This window comes from Ambystoma mexicanum, chromosome 5p (assembly GCF_040938575.1).
Source record: "Ambystoma mexicanum isolate Mex_15411 chromosome 5p, UKY_AmexF1_1, whole genome shotgun sequence".
Lineage (NCBI taxonomy): Eukaryota > Metazoa > Chordata > Amphibia > Caudata > Ambystomatidae > Ambystoma > Ambystoma mexicanum.
In genome coordinates this window covers 200,259,729-200,275,902 of record NC_090930.1, presented here as the reverse complement: position 1 = coordinate 200,275,902, position 16,174 = coordinate 200,259,729, and the positions used below count along the sequence as shown (strand labels likewise).

General features: G+C 46.5%; 1 protein-coding gene across 1 annotated transcript in view; it reads left to right on the top strand.

Moving 5' to 3' along the window:
• Positions 1-16,174, top strand: part of NXT2 (nuclear transport factor 2 like export factor 2) — a 143,044-nt gene that overhangs the window by 33,019 nt on the left and 93,851 nt on the right. Inside the window, exon 2 of the mRNA XM_069612623.1 lies at positions 2,901-2,987. Coding sequence (XP_069468724.1) covers positions 2,901-2,987 — 87 coding nt within the window. The remainder of the gene's footprint in view (positions 1-2,900; positions 2,988-16,174) is intronic.

Here is a 16,174-nt window from a genome sequence, read left to right as displayed (position 1 = left end):
CCAATCGCTCTCTGGCCGGCCTCTCTTGGCCCTCTTCCTTCTCCCAGCAGTGAGGCTAAAAACCTTGTGGTCATCTTCGACTCCACACTCTCCTTCTCTCCTCACATCTCTAAGAGGTCTTACTACCAGCTGCACCTCCTCAGAGGTATTCTTCCTTTCCTCTCCTTCCCCCAGAATCTCACTGTCTCCAGAGCTCTGGTTCTTTCTCAGCTGGACTACTGCAACAGCCTCTTTCTAAATCTGCCTGCTTCTACTCTCCGCAACTCATCCAGAACAGGACTGCTAGACTTGTCCTTGGCATCAAGCCCAGGGATCGTATCTCTCCAGGACTGAAATCCCTGCACTGGCTCCCAGTGACTGCGAGGGTTAAGTTCAAAACCATCTGCATTGTCCGCAAGGCCTTCTGGGGCCTGGGGCCTCAATACCTTCAACTCTCTTTTCCTAAATATCTTCCTTCTCGAGCTCTTCGCTCATTCGCCTCCAACTCGCTCAGGGTCAGTCCCTTCTCCAAGCAACAAGTTGGTGGTAGATTTTTATTCGGCTGCATCCTCCCTCTGGAACAACCACCCTGAAGCATGAGGAGAACAATCTCCGGTAGCACCTCAAGACCTTCCTCTTTGCTTCTGCTTTCTCTCCGCCTCTCCCCTGCTGAACTCCTGACTGAAACTGCACTGGTAACCTGGCTACCCTCTGATCTCGGCCCCAGGTCCCCTCCTCCGCCAGCTGCACACCTGCACTGCCTCCCGGGCAACCCCTGCACTTGGGGGGTGGGGGGGGGGCTGTTTCTGTATCCTTATAGTCCCCACCAGCTCTTGACACCTGATGTCTGCACCTACCCCTGCACTTGCCATAAACTGGCCGCACTTTTACCTATTATTTTTATTTATTTTATTTATTACTGTTGATCCTATGTACTGTACTGCACTGCCCCCTTTCCGCCACACTTTCCCCTTCCCCTGCACTTGCACGATCTCAATGTCCCTTGTCATTGCTTGAAACACTTGTGTGTAGGAGCATTTTATAAATGCCACATCATATCTTACATTTCCCAAATAATGCATCCACTAATGCTCAGTATATTGAAATTCAATGGACAAATTCATTCAGGTGTAGATGTGGTTCCAATAGTTTGTCGCCGGAGCATCAAATGTAAAGCAACTCTGTTAATACCTGGACTGCCAACAAATGAATGGCTTATTAGTGCGGTTTACACCAAGGTTACAATCACTTCTTATATTTCAACTATTTTTACATTTTTGTAGTTCCCAACCGTCTGTCTTTTCCTGATTCAAGAGTTTGGTAGAAAACCATTTCTCAAATCCACCCTCCCCTGAAAACAAAGTTACGCCCTTGCTATAGTTAATCGATCTCGTTATTGTATTAATGCAAGCCTGTGTACAACTTAAAACTTCCTTTATGAAATACCATGAGTACTTCTGGCAAGTACCTCTGAGACAGTTATAAGAAGCCATCGGTTTTCTCCACGTTGACAGACTTCTTCAGCCCAAAGTTAATAGTCCAAGTATGTTAACTGGTCCACCGGGCCACCCTCAGTTGTTCAACCACATGTCTGCCAGTGCGTACAACAATAATATTTACAACATCAAATCAATAAGATGTTTGTTACAAGCTTGACACTCCAGCAGGAGAGATGTCGCCAGGGTGCCTGCCGATCAAGCAGGACAGAATGGGCAAAAGTAATATATAATTTTTTTTTTTTTTTTTTTTTAACCTTGGAGCTCATTCTGGGATGGCTTTGATTTTCCACTTTCCACCCCACCGGAAAGAATATATCGGTGGGGCCTCTCTTCCTCCGATTGCTTAGATTTGCGATATTTCATGACTGTGTTTGTGGGTTCTTTCGCACCCATGGGTGTTTTCAGATAGTAATATGGGGAAGTGATTGAGGTTCAGAGAAGTGTCTATTTTTTAGTAGGCTTGATTTATTTGGAAGAATGAGGTCTATGGCCTGTGTAATAACCGGATGAAGAGATGATAGGTGGTGGGAGTCTCTGAGTAAGGTTCTGCTACTATTCTAGAGCATAGTTTATGGTCAGATGTCTTTTCAAGGACATATTGTGTATGCCACGCCGCCAACACAGAGCCCTGTCAAGGCACTAATGGAGCAGGTGTTCTTGTTAACTACCTCAATGGTAGTCTGTGCATGGCCATCTGTGTATTGTTTGGGTGACTTTCCTGCAATGTATTCTTGAGTGAGGTAGGAGTGCGTATGCATGATTTACAATTAAAATTGTGTGAATACCTATTTGGATACGGGACTCGTGCAATTTTTGGTGTAGGGGCTTTTGTGATGTGTGGTTCCTTTTAACAGTGATTTAAGTAAAATAAAGAGATCTCCAAAGATGACATGCTGATTTTCACCCGTTTGCGTCACAAATTTAAGCAAATTGTGTGGTCCTATTTTCTCCTGTCATTCTGACTGTTGCTATTTGGCCTTGGAAACAAGGCTGAGCAGTTCCATCTAGGGGACAGATTAGGATTACTAAAAAGGCTTGGCTGACAGGTGTTTGCTGTTTTGCCAATTGTTGCTTGCATGATGACTCCTAATTTTATGGCTTTGAACCTCTTGGTGCATAGTATGGGTAGAGACCAATGGTGATGGCTACACGAGTAAAGTGTTGGTCTCTGACATGGAAGCAGCCTGTATTTGCAAGTGAGTGTACTGTAGCTGTTTTGACTTAGCCTGTCATCCTTCCAAGTTTGATTAATCAAATGCCACTCGCAAAATGGGGTCATATCACCTGTTATTACAGCACTTGATTAGCTTGAGGAATCCTGAATGAAGTGATGTTTAAGAACATGTTAATATTTTATTTTAATGTGTTTTTGTTTTTATCCTGCAAAATAAGCCAATCATTTTCCCACCGTGTCTTTATCAGGATTTTAGGACACATGTGGACCTGGCTTGCAAAGCTGCTGAAGAATTTGTCAACATTTACTATGAAACTATGGACAAACGAAGAAGGGTAGGTGTGGCAAATGTAAAAAAAAAAAAAAAGTATCTACAAGAATTCCAAATGTTTATTTTGTGTGCTTTTTCTAAAGCACAAGCATATAGTTTGGAAGTAATGTGAGAATTACGTTTACAGAAAACTGAATAGGATGTTGGTTGGTTGGCTGTCTTTTTTTTATTTGTGATTTGTTTTACAAAATCGTACACATTTCTATGTAAATAAAGAAACAAAAGGAATGAAAGAGTTAAAGGCATGGTCTAGTAAAAATGTTTATTGTCCCTACCGGTCGGCCATGTTTTTTTAAGCCAAAGTGGCTCGATTTTAGAAAACTTTACTATGGACCTTACCCGAGTTTTCGTCCATTAAACGCACGCGAAAACAAGCACCAGGGAGCCGCCATTTTCTGATAATCCTATCTTTTCCCCGATCGCCCTGGCTGACCTGCTTTTGCGGCACTAAATCAATTCCCCCGACCCTGAGCCTGACATTATCAAAACATTCATATTCCCCGCCTCTCCCCGTGACGTTACTGTGCTGCGTAGGCAAACGCGCCCAGTCGTCGTCTTCTGCGCGACTCCACACAGAACCCGGAAACCAACACAGATCAACTCACAACACAGCGCCACAATTCGGAATATGAAACTGTACTTTAAAATGAAACAGCAACACGGTACATTTGGTAAAGTACATTTATTTAACATTAAATGTTTAGAGAATATTCAGCAATTGCCATATGAACTCCGGAAGCCATTTATTTTCTTTTATCTGTATCCGCAATAAATGTTCCGTTTCATCTTGAGTCACGCGCTGTTCCTTTATGGTACACAGGGTGTTGATTTTCGTAAAAAGAATCACTTTGGAAGCACGGTGAACCGCAAGGATGTTCCATCAACTAGGCACTAGTCCAGCCTAAAGGTTGATATGTTGTTTCTAGCCACTAGTACAGCGTAAGGGCATGTGGGCCCTTGGCGATCGTCCCATAATATGGTGATCGTGCTCCAGTTGTTGACACGAAGCTGCAGGTGTCTGCTGAAGAATCCATCCGCCAGTGTCTCAAACAGATGGCAGTGGCAGAATGGGATCGAATACCTGTTATGAAAACAAAAAAATGATAATTAGTCTCGCTAGCCGAACTTCATTAATATTACTCATTTTATTTATTACGGCCGATCAGAAACTATTTGCTTGCAAGGATAGTTCAATGGAGTATGTTCGTCTCTAAAATCAACGCGAAAAGTAACGAGATAAATCGAGTCCAACACACAATGATAAACGACAGTTAGTCTACATGCGTGAGGAATGATATGATTTGGCATTTGTAACGCGCCTAGTGTTTCTAGGCGTGACGAGGCAGGTGGGGAACAAGGGCAGATAGACAACGATCCTACTAGGCCAGGTGTCTTTCTGATCGCGCATGGGGAAGGGCTGTATATGGTTAGTTGAATACAAATTAAATAATGGGGCCAGCTGGTGGCAAGTGCAAGGTAAATGCCGGGAGAAGGGGCTGAAGGATACAGAGACAGTCCCGTAGTGCAGGTAGGCAGTGCAGGGAAAAGTGGCTGGGCCAAGGACCGAGATCGGTGAGACCAGTGGACCTGCATGCCCATGTGCCCACTACGAACAGTTTTACTTGCTTTTCATAGCTCTTCATTCATTCATTTTATTCATGCATCCATTCATTAAATCTTCATTCCGGTATAAAAGCATGTAAAGATTTACTTACATTATATTTGAAATTTCCATTGTGTCTCTTCGTAATGCAGTCTGTAAAACGGACCGTGCTCTTGACAACGATTTTTCGTATACTGACCTAAAATGAAACTGTCTAGTTCCTGAATTTTCTGCCTTATCGTCTCTTACGTTATTGCGCACTCTCTTCAAATGTACTTCTTTCGGCATGGTCCCTGTCTCAAGGTCAAAAAACAATAGACCCTTATACTTCCAGTGCGACTTGTGGGCCTCATCTGGGCGCTGTCCTTCGCATTCTTTATTTGCAACATCATGTAGTATAGGCATCTGTGAGAACTTGAAGTTTAGAATCCGTCTAGGTAGTGCACCTCAATGTGCAAATGCGAACTGGCTTCTCTCCCAAATGCCACGGCCCGCTTGGCTGGCGCGTTCTAAGTGCCCCTATTTTGTCCCCGTTGTCTGCGAGTTTTGCAGCCCAAATTGAGACATTTAATTTTTGGCGGAAGGTTTTTTTTTTTTTTTTTTTTTTTAAATCTGTTTTATTATTTTCATTGTGTCATCAACGTGAACATACACAAAAAACAAAGTGCAATCACACCCATCCCACCCTCCCCCCTCCCTATCCCAACTTGTCCGGGCCCAAACGTGTTACACCACCAGTTCATCCACGTGATTGTTGTGGGTCATCTGTGTCATCGCCAGAGGAGCTTCCCATGTTGGGGCTGAACAGCGTAACCGTTAGCTCCACCCATTGTAGTAGGTCGTCTGAGGTGTCCTGCCTTTGTTGGCACTGCGCCATCTCCCAGACCGCTGTCTCTGCGTTCGTCCATTTGCGGAGGTCTTGCCACCAAGTCAACAAGCAGGGGGCCCGCGGGCGCTTCCAATTCATTGCAATGCGTCTCTTCGCCAGTATATACATTAGGTCTTTTAGTTTATTGAGTGGTCTGTTCTTCTTGCTTCTGGGGTATATGCCGAGGATGCATGCTTTTGGCGTATGAACTTCTAGGGTGATGTTCGCCTCGGCCACCTTGGCTTTGACCTGGGCCCAGAAAGACTGAATGGCGGGGCATCCCCAAAACATATGTATCATCGCCGCGTGGGCTTCGTTGCATTTGGGGCACCCAGTGGTCACAGCTCCACTAAATCTGGAGATGACGTCTGGTGTGAAATACGCTCTATTCGTAATGTAGAATTGGATGAGTTGGAACCTGGCGTTCCTGGATACTTTCCTGTGGTATCCCATTATGGCCCCCCATTCATTGTCTTCGAATTGTGATCCTAGTTCCTGTTCCCACGCCGCCTTACACTGGAGGTTTCGTTGGGTGACGCTGTCTAGCAGTGTGTCATATATTCTTGAGGTCTCATGGCCACCCTCGGCCGCCCCGAGCAGGTCCTCAATGTGTTCGTGACCAGTATTTAACGGATCCGTTGGTGGCCAGCGGGTCACCAGTTTCCTAATCACTGCATTGTGGAGTAAGAACTGTCCCGTGTGGATACCAGAGACTTTTTGTAACTCCGCGAAGGTTAAGATTCCCTGATCATCCGCCAGGTCGCCCAGGGTAGCTACGCCGCAAGGTTCCCAAGTGTCTCTTATTATCCTATGGCTTCCCGGTCTGTTGGCCATGATGGCGGCTATAGGGATCTGAGGAGAGTAGGGGTCAGGGATCAGTGCAGCCTTGCAGGCCCTCCGCCAGATTTGGACGCCCAAGAGAATCAGGTATGAGTGAGGTTGTTTAGACTTGGGTTCAGACCATAGCAGGTCCCTGAGGAGCAATTGCGGGACTTGCGGCTGTAGCAAGCGAGTGTCCGTAGTGGCCTCGTCGGCCATCCATTGTATCACGTGCTTCAATTGTCCGGCCAGGTAATACAGTTCGAAGTTGGGCACTCTGAGGCCCCCCTTGTCATACGGTCTCTGCATCGTTTCGAGGGCGACCCTACGCCTGCCATCCTGCCACAAGAATGTTCTGCACAGTCTGTGTAGTTCGTTGAAAAATTGTCGTGGTATGTTGTGTGGTACGTTGGTGAAGAAATACAGCAGTCTGGGAAGCGCCACCATTTTCAGCAGGCCCACCCTGCCCGCTACCGATAGCGGCAGCCTGCTCCAGAACTCCATTGACCTTGCCAGGCCTTCCTTTGCCCTCACTGTGTTCAGTACGTGCTCAGTCTTGGGGTCTCTGTGCACTCTGATGCCCAGGTATTTGAAGGAGGAGGGTTCCCAGTTTAGGGCAAGATCGGGGAGCTGACCGGCCATTTTCCCGCTCAAGGCGGCGAGGGGGAATAGGCATGATTTGTCCCGGTTGATCTGGATCCCCGTGTATCTGTGAAATCTATCTAAGGTTTCCAGTATGTAGGGCAGTATGTGTGTGGGGTTTGTTAGATAGAGGAGCATATCGTCGGCGTACATGGAAATCACATGGTTCACCCCATCTACTAGTATGCCTCCATCCCCGTATTCCTGTCTCACATATGCTGCCACGGGTTCTATAGCTATAATATACAGCATGGGTGATAGGGGGCATCCCTGCCTAGTTCCTCGAGAAAGCTCCCATTTGTGTGAGAAGGTGCTGTTGGTGCGTACTCTGGCCTCTGGATTGGTGTAAAGGAGTGTGACCTATTTTATGTAGCTGAGCCCTATTCCCATCTTAGACATGGTGGCCAGGAGCCATCTCCAGCGCACTGAGTCAAATGCTTTAGAGGCGTCAAGGGATGCTACTGCACATTGTGTCCGTCTGCCTTCAGTGCTGTGGATAACATGGTGCAGTCTGCGTAGGTTTTCCGTAATGGTTCTACCGGGCACATATGCTGTCTGGTCTTGGTGGATCAGGGACGGGATGACTCTGCGTAACCTCATGGCCAGGATTGCTGCGAGAATCTTGCTATCTGTGTTCAGTAGGGATAGCGGCCTGTACGAGCCGCACTCTGCGCCATCTTTATCAGGTTTCAAGAGGGGTATGATGGTTGCCTCTCTCATGGTGCTGGGTAGTCGGCCTGTGTCGTATGCCTCGTTGAAGACTTGGGCAAGTAGTGGGGCTAGTTCGGCTTCGTAGGCCTTATAGAACTCGCCCGGGAGCCCATCCGGACCTGGGGTTTTCCCTGCGGGGAGCGTTCTAATGATCACTGCGACCTCGTCGGGGGTTATTGGCCCTTCCAGGGATTCAGCCGCGTGTTCCTCGAGGTGTGGTAAATCAATGATGTCCAATACATCCCCTATTTCAGTGTCTGTTGGCTGTGAGGGGTCGGTGTAGAGGGCCTGATAGTACTTCGTGAATATATGGTTTATGGTTGCTTGTGAGTACGTGTCTACGCCTTCATCATCGCGCATGTGGCAGATAGGTATTCTAGGGGTTTCCCGCTTGCAGAGCCACGCTAGTAGCTTGCCCGGTTTGTCACCGAGGGCGTGGTTTCTTTCGATGTATTTCGTGTAGCTGAGTTTCCCGAGGGCCTCCCAATGTTGTAGACAGGCCTTCTTTAGTTCGATTATGCTATGTACGTGGGCTGGGTCTGAGGAGGCCAAAGATTCTAGTTGCTGCAGCTCGTTTTCAGCAATAGCCAACTTAGCTGTGATAGACTTTTGGGCCCCCCCTATAGTGGCTATCGCCTCCCCCCTAATCACTACTTTGTAAGCTTCCCATGCCGTGCTGACATGTTGGACACTGTCCTTATTTGTCAGCCAATAGTTCGCCGTGCATTGCCTAATCTGTTCTTGGAAAGCCTTGTCTAACAGTGCTTCGCCTCTGAGTCTCCATGTGGGTATGGGGGGTCGCGGTGCCGTTAATGTCCAGGAGGTTACTATGGGGGAGTGATCAGACAGCACTCTAGCGAGGTATTGCGTGTCTACAAATGTGTCTAAGTGTTCCTCGCTCACCAGTAGGCTGTCGATTCTAGTGTAGACCGCGTGAGGGGGTGAGTAAAAGGAGTAGCCTCTTTCTTCCGGGTGCTGAGTCCTCCAGAGGTCTAGCAGGGCGTATTGATGTAAGAGGGCTTTCAGTATTTTAGCGGGAGGGGAGGGGCGGGTATGTTTGTTATCCGATCTGTCCATACGCGGGTCAAGGGTGCAGTTATGATCGCCACCCCATATGAGCGTGCCGTCTCTGTCCGGGCTAAGCCGGGTGTATAAGGAGCGGAAGAAGACCGTCGCATCATGGTTGGGGGCATAGGTGTTTACTAGGCAGAATTCTCTGCCGTCTATGGTGCCTCTGAGCAAGGCCATCCTACCTTCGTTATCGATGTGGGTGCATGCGAGGTTGACGGGAATGGTGGGGGCAATCCATATCAGGACTCCCCGTGCATAGTTAGAGTACGTGGTGCCTATCAGGGTTCCTCTCCATCTCTTAGCCAGTGCCGCAAGTTTCTGTGCATTCAGGTGGGTTTCCTGCAATAGGGCGATTCCTATCTTGTGGCGTTTGAGGAAGGTGTGGACCCTGTGTTGTTTGATGTAGCTGTTCAGGCCCCTAACGTTCCATGACATGACTTTAACAACGTTAGTCATGGGTGTAGCGTGAGTGTGAGGACGTGGGTGGGCTGCCCTGTGGTGTCGCCCCCCGGCCTATCAGTGTATGGTTCAGTGGCCTGCTCTGGCGGTGGCACTTAACAATACTAGTTTGAAGTGGTGATGTGTGGTGGTCAAGGTGGTTCCGGACTTTCCCATTAACTAACTGGGACGGGATGCTAACGGGCAATTTCCCGACCCTGCAAACAGTGAACTTGGCGTTAGCCAATAACAGAACTAGTCTAACGGGGTTCCCCCCATCCTGACATCCCCGTTTCTGCTCCATTAGACCTACGGTCCTCTGGTGCCCTACGGGCGGGTTAGATACCCAAAGAGATTCGGGGGTGCGGGCCAATCCCCTTGGTAGTGTCCGATACCAAGCGGTGCCATTCGGTCAGCTCCAAGACACTCGATGGTGCCACAATCTGCAAGGTGAGATTACTTCGCATACGTCCCGATAAAGTGGTTTCATTAGGCTTCCTTGGGGGTGCCGTTTTCTCTTGTTTTCCGTTGCCTTCCTTCTATGTCAGGGATCTGCTCCCTGTCCATCCATTCATTTATATCTGTCGGTGATTCGAAGAGGTGCGTTCGATTGTTATGGATGATCTTAAGTCTGGCCGGGTATAGTAGCATGTATCGCAAGCCCGCATTTTTCAATCTGGCCTTGATGTGGGCGAATTGGGCTCTGCTCCTTTGGACTTGGAGGGTATAGTCCGGGTAGATTGCGATTTTGGCGGAGCCAGACTCAATGTGGCCCCCATTCCGTGAGTGGGCCAGGATAGTCTCTCTGTCTTTGTAATTGAGGACTTTAGCTATTATCGGCCTTGGCGGGTTCCCCGGTGGTGGGCGCTTAGTGAGGGATCTGTGCGCCCTCTCGATGGTGAACCCCTGAGACAATTTGCCGGCACCGACCTCTTGCAGCAGCAGATTTTCGACAAAGTTCGTGGGGTCGTTCCCTTCCGTCCCCTCCGGCAATCCGATAATTCTTATGTTATTGCGGCGTGCCCGTCCTTCCGCCTCGTCCGCCCTGTCTTCGAGGTTCTTGACTTTCTGGGCTAGGGCATCTACCTCTCTTAAGAGGCGAGTTTTGGCGTCAGTATTTTCTTTAACCTGGGACTCCAATGCCTCCGTTCTGCCCGCAATGGAGCGCACATCTTGTCTGAGTAGGTTTAAGTCGATGGCCATGGCATCTATCTTGCCCTCCATGGTTTTTTGGAGCGCCGTAATGGCTTCCAGTAGTTGCGAGTTCGTGGGTTCAGAGGGTCCTACCTCCGAGGTCGTCGAGGCGGCATCTGGTTTGAGGGCGCCAGTGGCTGCGAACGCCTCCATGGTTGTCTGCTTGTGCTTGTTCCTGGGGCCTTTTGCGGACATCTCTTGTGCGGGCGGGCTTGGAATGGGGGGCGCCGGCGGGTTGGGGTGCTGGGGGGCGAGGATTATGATCTCGGCAAACCCTTGCTTCCGGAGCGCCCCGGCCTCCAATAGGGCCGGTGGTAGAGTGCAACCTCTCTCAGGGATGATGCAGCAGGTTCGGTCGACGAGCCGAATGTCCCCCCAGCCCTGTTCCCACTCCGTACCTCGTAGCGCTGTTACCGGGTCTGAGCCCTTCGTTGTGCGCCTCTACCGCAGGGGAGGCGCACGGGGCAGATGCAGTCTCCGGCCGTCGGTCGACTGGGCCAATTCCCCCTGGTAGCCGGAGTCCGAGGCGAGCCTCCTTTTCCGCTCTGTGTTGGGCGCGATCCGGCGCTCGTCTCTTCCGCGGTCAGCAAGCGGTCGCCATTTTGAGTCGTGCGCTTTCCTCCTACACCACGGCGTTTCTCCTCGGTGAGGCCACGCACCGGCCCCAAAACACCGTCGGAAGGTCAGCCGACTGTACCGAAGCGATCTTCGGGTCGCAGGTGTAGTTTCATTTAAGGTGGATGCAGGTTGTGGGCAAAATGATGAGCGCATCAACGGAGCTGCTACGAAGCGCGGCTTTCTCACATGGCGGTCGGCCACGCCCCCTTGGCGGAAGGTTAGGGAAAGTATAAAGTACCACAGGAGTTGAGTTAAAAGTGAGATTTATTGTTTGTTTTATTATTTGCAATACGCAAGCCTCCCCTCCGTTAACAGTGCGCAGCATTTACATTTACATGTATGAGACATGAGAAAAATATATACATACACATGTGAGGTGAATAGAGCGAATTCAAAGATGACACCCAGCTTGTTCGCCACCCATGATGGTGAAGGTAGGGGTTAGGTTTACAGGCACACTGTACAATAACATTTATTTACAAAAAGACAATCGTATTGCAATTATTTAAACCGGGATTTGTACTTCACAATCAGCTGTGCTTCGGGTGGGCATGGCACAGTCGCAATGTTCGGTGGCAATGGATCACTGCTCTGTACAGAGACGTCCAAAATTCCATATCTGTGATTCTCTAACACAGCAACAATAATGCCTTTCACAAAGTCGAACTGCATTTCATCATAGACTGGTTTGATCACCCATTGCTTACTTCGTTACTTTACCCCTAGTCCTAGATTGTTCACGTCCGACATTGCTGTTATGGGCCAAGACCGCTAGTAGAGTGCGATGTTTCATGCCCCGAAAGCTAAAATGCAAGCGCTTTGGCCTGTACTTTAGGCACATATTGTGGAACACCTCCAAATCTCCTGTGTGACAGAATTCTGTCAGTCCTCTCAAATCTCTTGATAGAGTTTTGTCTAAAACAATCTTCTCAATGGCTTTGTGTGTCGGTGAAGATGGAATCAACCACTTCTTCTTCCGTGCCTCCTCTGGGGACAAAGGGCCATGTTCACATTGGTGGAAATGTTCATTTGCTGTCCAGCGGTGAAAGTTGGTACAGTGGTGCATCAGTGACCGCCATTTTTCAAGTAGTATTTCCACTGACCCCTCACAAGTTTTTGAGCTCCACCAAAGATGGTTGGTAATAGAATGTGACCACTGCAAAATACTTTCAAAATCTTTTTTTTCCCTGCAGCCGAGATTTTCTTATTGATTGATTTAGCAAGATGCCATACGTCAAATTGATGTTTAATATGTGGGACCTGCTCTCTTTGTCTTGGCAATTGAAACGTGTCTATCCGTGGCTATGAGGTCGATGTGCATTCCCCTCGATTGTAGATATTCCACTGATTTTTATAAAACCTAGTTTCTCAATGGCCACTGAGGATGTACATTGTGTTACCTGCACGACCACCGAACTCACAATTTTCTTACTATCCATGTCCTGAAAGTGGTAGGTGCAGTACTTGGCAGAAAATCCAGGGCTGTCGCACTGTCCATCGCCGGCTAGCCTGAATCGTTTGCCTTCGAATGTACTTGCTAGAGACAATTGTTCAATTTTCCAAGCATCACTAATGGCCGGAAACAGATAATCACGTTGGTATATGTAGTACAGCGCTTTAGAAATTAAATGGAGTCCCACAAACTGAAAGAAAGCCTCTAACTTTCTAAAACTGGAGCCACTAAAAAGTGATGCAGCTGCACACAGTAGATTGCCTGCTGGCAGTTTCCCCAGCATCGGTTGTGCAGACCTTGAGAACCTATGATTTAATCTACAGGCGGCATTTATTTTGACGTTACTGCCTTTTATTTGACGAGTCACATTAATCAATGGCTTCCCACATACTTTCCCTCTAATGGAATGCACACATTACAGCATACTTATAATTTCCATCAAACAACTGTCGAATACAATGTATTTGCTCTCTTTCATTAGACTGTCATCCTGCGTCAACGTTGTTTCGGCCTTTGACGTTGTGGAGATTTCAACACATTGGAAAGTAATATCGCTGATATCAAGTTCTGATGCGTCTATGGATGCTGTGGCTGGTTCATTCTGTCATTTCAACATCTATTACTTCAACATTGATGGGAGAACACAACAATGTCGACAGGTTTTTTTTGGTGGCAAATTTTTGGCGGGTGTAGATTGTGTAAATTGATCTGCAACCACTTCAGAGCTATCTTCAATACATTCAATAACATCTTCTTGTGGTGGTGCGGTCGCACTGTAGCTATGGTCCAATGCAACTTTGCTGTAGTCTCCAAACACATTTAATTCATGTTCTGGCCATTGGACAGGAGCATCGCGAGCCTGAACACGCTTCGCCTCAATTAATAGTTCCTCCATAGTGTACACGGTCTGGCAAGCCACATCTCTCATTCGCTTCACTGTCTGTGTGTGTGTGTGTGTGTGTGTGTGTATAGTTCTGACACCCACGGGTAACTGGAGGAGAGATTGGAAAAGGGATGTTCAGTTTAAACACAAGATGGTGTGTAGTAGAATTGACTGGAAAAAAACATAAAATAGTCCCCAGCACAAACATTTTTTTTTTAAAGTTATGAACTGTTTGTAACTAACCTTTTTTTTGTTTTTTTTTCTTTCCAACTTTTTTGACTCGACCTTCAACATCTGCACGCTGTAGCTCCGATTCGTTTCCGCATGTCCTCCCTTCCTCTTGCGCTGCAACGACTATATTTTCTGTATCCGCATAGACGGCACGGAATGAGGCTCCATCGTCTCCCTGAAACATAGTACTTTCATTACTATGTATCAAAATATTGTTCGCATAAAACACACGTGAGGACGAACACACAGGTACATCTCAATAGCCAAACACGATTTAAACATTGTGTGCAACAATCAAACAACAAGTATTCGACAAGTGATGATCTATTTCGATGGAACTGTCAGTATCCATACCTCTGGCTCTGCATGGACTGCCATGAATGGTTGTATTGGAGAGGAGGCATCCGCATCTCCCTGAAACACAGTACCTGCATTAGTATGCTTTTCAATATTGGAAATACAACACGCACTTGGTGTCGACGGCACAGGTACATATAAAGGGATAACCACAAATGATGCATTGTCCAAAAGAATCAAGGAAAATCCAAATATGATCACATTTCATCGACCTTATTTCAACGATTCCTTTACATCTGCATCATCTAAATGAGATGTTATGATTGTGGTGGAAGCTCCGTCGTCTCCCTTGGATTAGTATGGTTTTCAATATTGGAAACATAACACACACTTTGGGTCGAACGCACAGGTACATATAAAGAGATAACCGCAAATGATGCATTGTCCAAAAGAATCAAGGAAAATCTAAATATGATCACATTTCGACTTTTTTCAACGAATTATTTACATCTGCATCATCTAAATTGGATGTTGTGATTGTAGTGGAAGCTTCGTCGTCTCCCTGAAACACAGCACTTGCGTTAATAGGGAAGAAAGTATAGCAAATGGAATCACGTTATATGATCACGCTTGATGGAGCTGTCATTATCCATACCTCGTGCTGCTGAAGAATATCTATGGATGTTGCAAATGTAGTGCGCACTTCCGAAAGCTGTTGCGCCGATTGTACTTGAATGTCAGGCTCTGCATTAAGTGCAGGGGGTGACGCTCCATCAACTGCCTGAAACATAGTACTTGCATTAGTGAGGATTACAATTGTGAAAACATAACACACACCTGGGGTCGACAGCACAGGTACATATCAACGGCTAACCACGAATGAAACATTGTGTAGAACAATCAAACGACAAGAATTCCAGCTCCGATGATGACGCTCGATGGAGCTGTCAGTATCCATACCTCCTGCTGTTGAAGAACATCTAGAAATGTTGTAGATGTGGCGGACGGTTCAGCATCTCCCTGAAAGACAGTACTTGCATTAGTATGGATAACACTAATTAGAACTGAAAACAAACACCAGTGGACGATAACTAAGGTGTATATCAATTGGAAAGCAGTAACCAAACATTCGGTAAAGTAATTACACGATAGAATAAAACTATTACTTGACATGCATAAAACAAGTATGTAGCGGATTAGCCTAGTAAGATTACCTGATATGCGCTAGAAGTGGTTGATAACTGCGACCACGTCAAGGATGTAGAATGTTCTTGCTTCAGATTCAAGGGATAGTCAAGAAGTTGTAAAGGTCAATTAATGATTGATAATGAAATGCCAATATTAAAAATAGCCATGTAAGCCGACAGAATACTTGGAAAATGCTCAATACAGCACAGTTCCCTGTCCATATATATATATATATATATATATATATATATATATATATATATTGCGTTTGTGGATTATGAAATCGAAAAAGAATATATTGATAAATGTCATTATTCAAAAAACTATACACTCATATCAATATCGAAATTATTACAAGGGATAGAACACCTACAATATCAATTAATCCATTCGGCTACCTACACACTACCGCAAGGCCTAAAGCTAAATCCGGACACTTGACTCACCGGTGGCGGAATGTGGACGAATAGAGTGGGAATAGAGTTTTCGCGCAATTTCCCTGTCGTTCGCCGTTTATTCTTCTTTGTTACCCAAGAAGTTGTGTACATGTCCAAGGAAAAGTGCCGGCTGCAGATGCGGTATCGATCACCCCTCTTGTCCTGTAAGACTTGTTGGACTCTACTTTCCAGCTCATCCAGTGGATATCCGCAATGTCTGACCCATTCTCTTATTCGATCAACAGTTTTCGGGAATGCATGCATTGTAGTGCCTTCAGATTTAGCATGGGTCTTCGAAGGGCAACCGCTAATCGAACAGGCAGGCATTGTTGATAAATCTGAAAAGTAAATATCGACATTATTATACAATCTTCAAGAATAAAGATTTGATACAAAAGTAAATGAATCGTACAATGATCAATGCAAGGTTTGTTTTGGTCGCAGGAACTATACCAGTTCATTATGTGCGGCTTAGTATTTGCGTAAGTTGCAGAAATGTATAAATGATGTGACTAAAAACTGAACATGTGACTCATAGCTTGGATGTTCTGTATTGCACGAGAAGGAAACATGCTTACATTATAAACTGGACCCCCGAAGGTTGCAATTCGATGACAATAGACACAGATGAAAATAAATAAATAGATCTATTGATAGCATAGCAATGGAAACTCAAGTCAATAGCAATGAGACCAATGAATTTAGCACTATTGTGTACTCAACTCGTAAATAGATAGA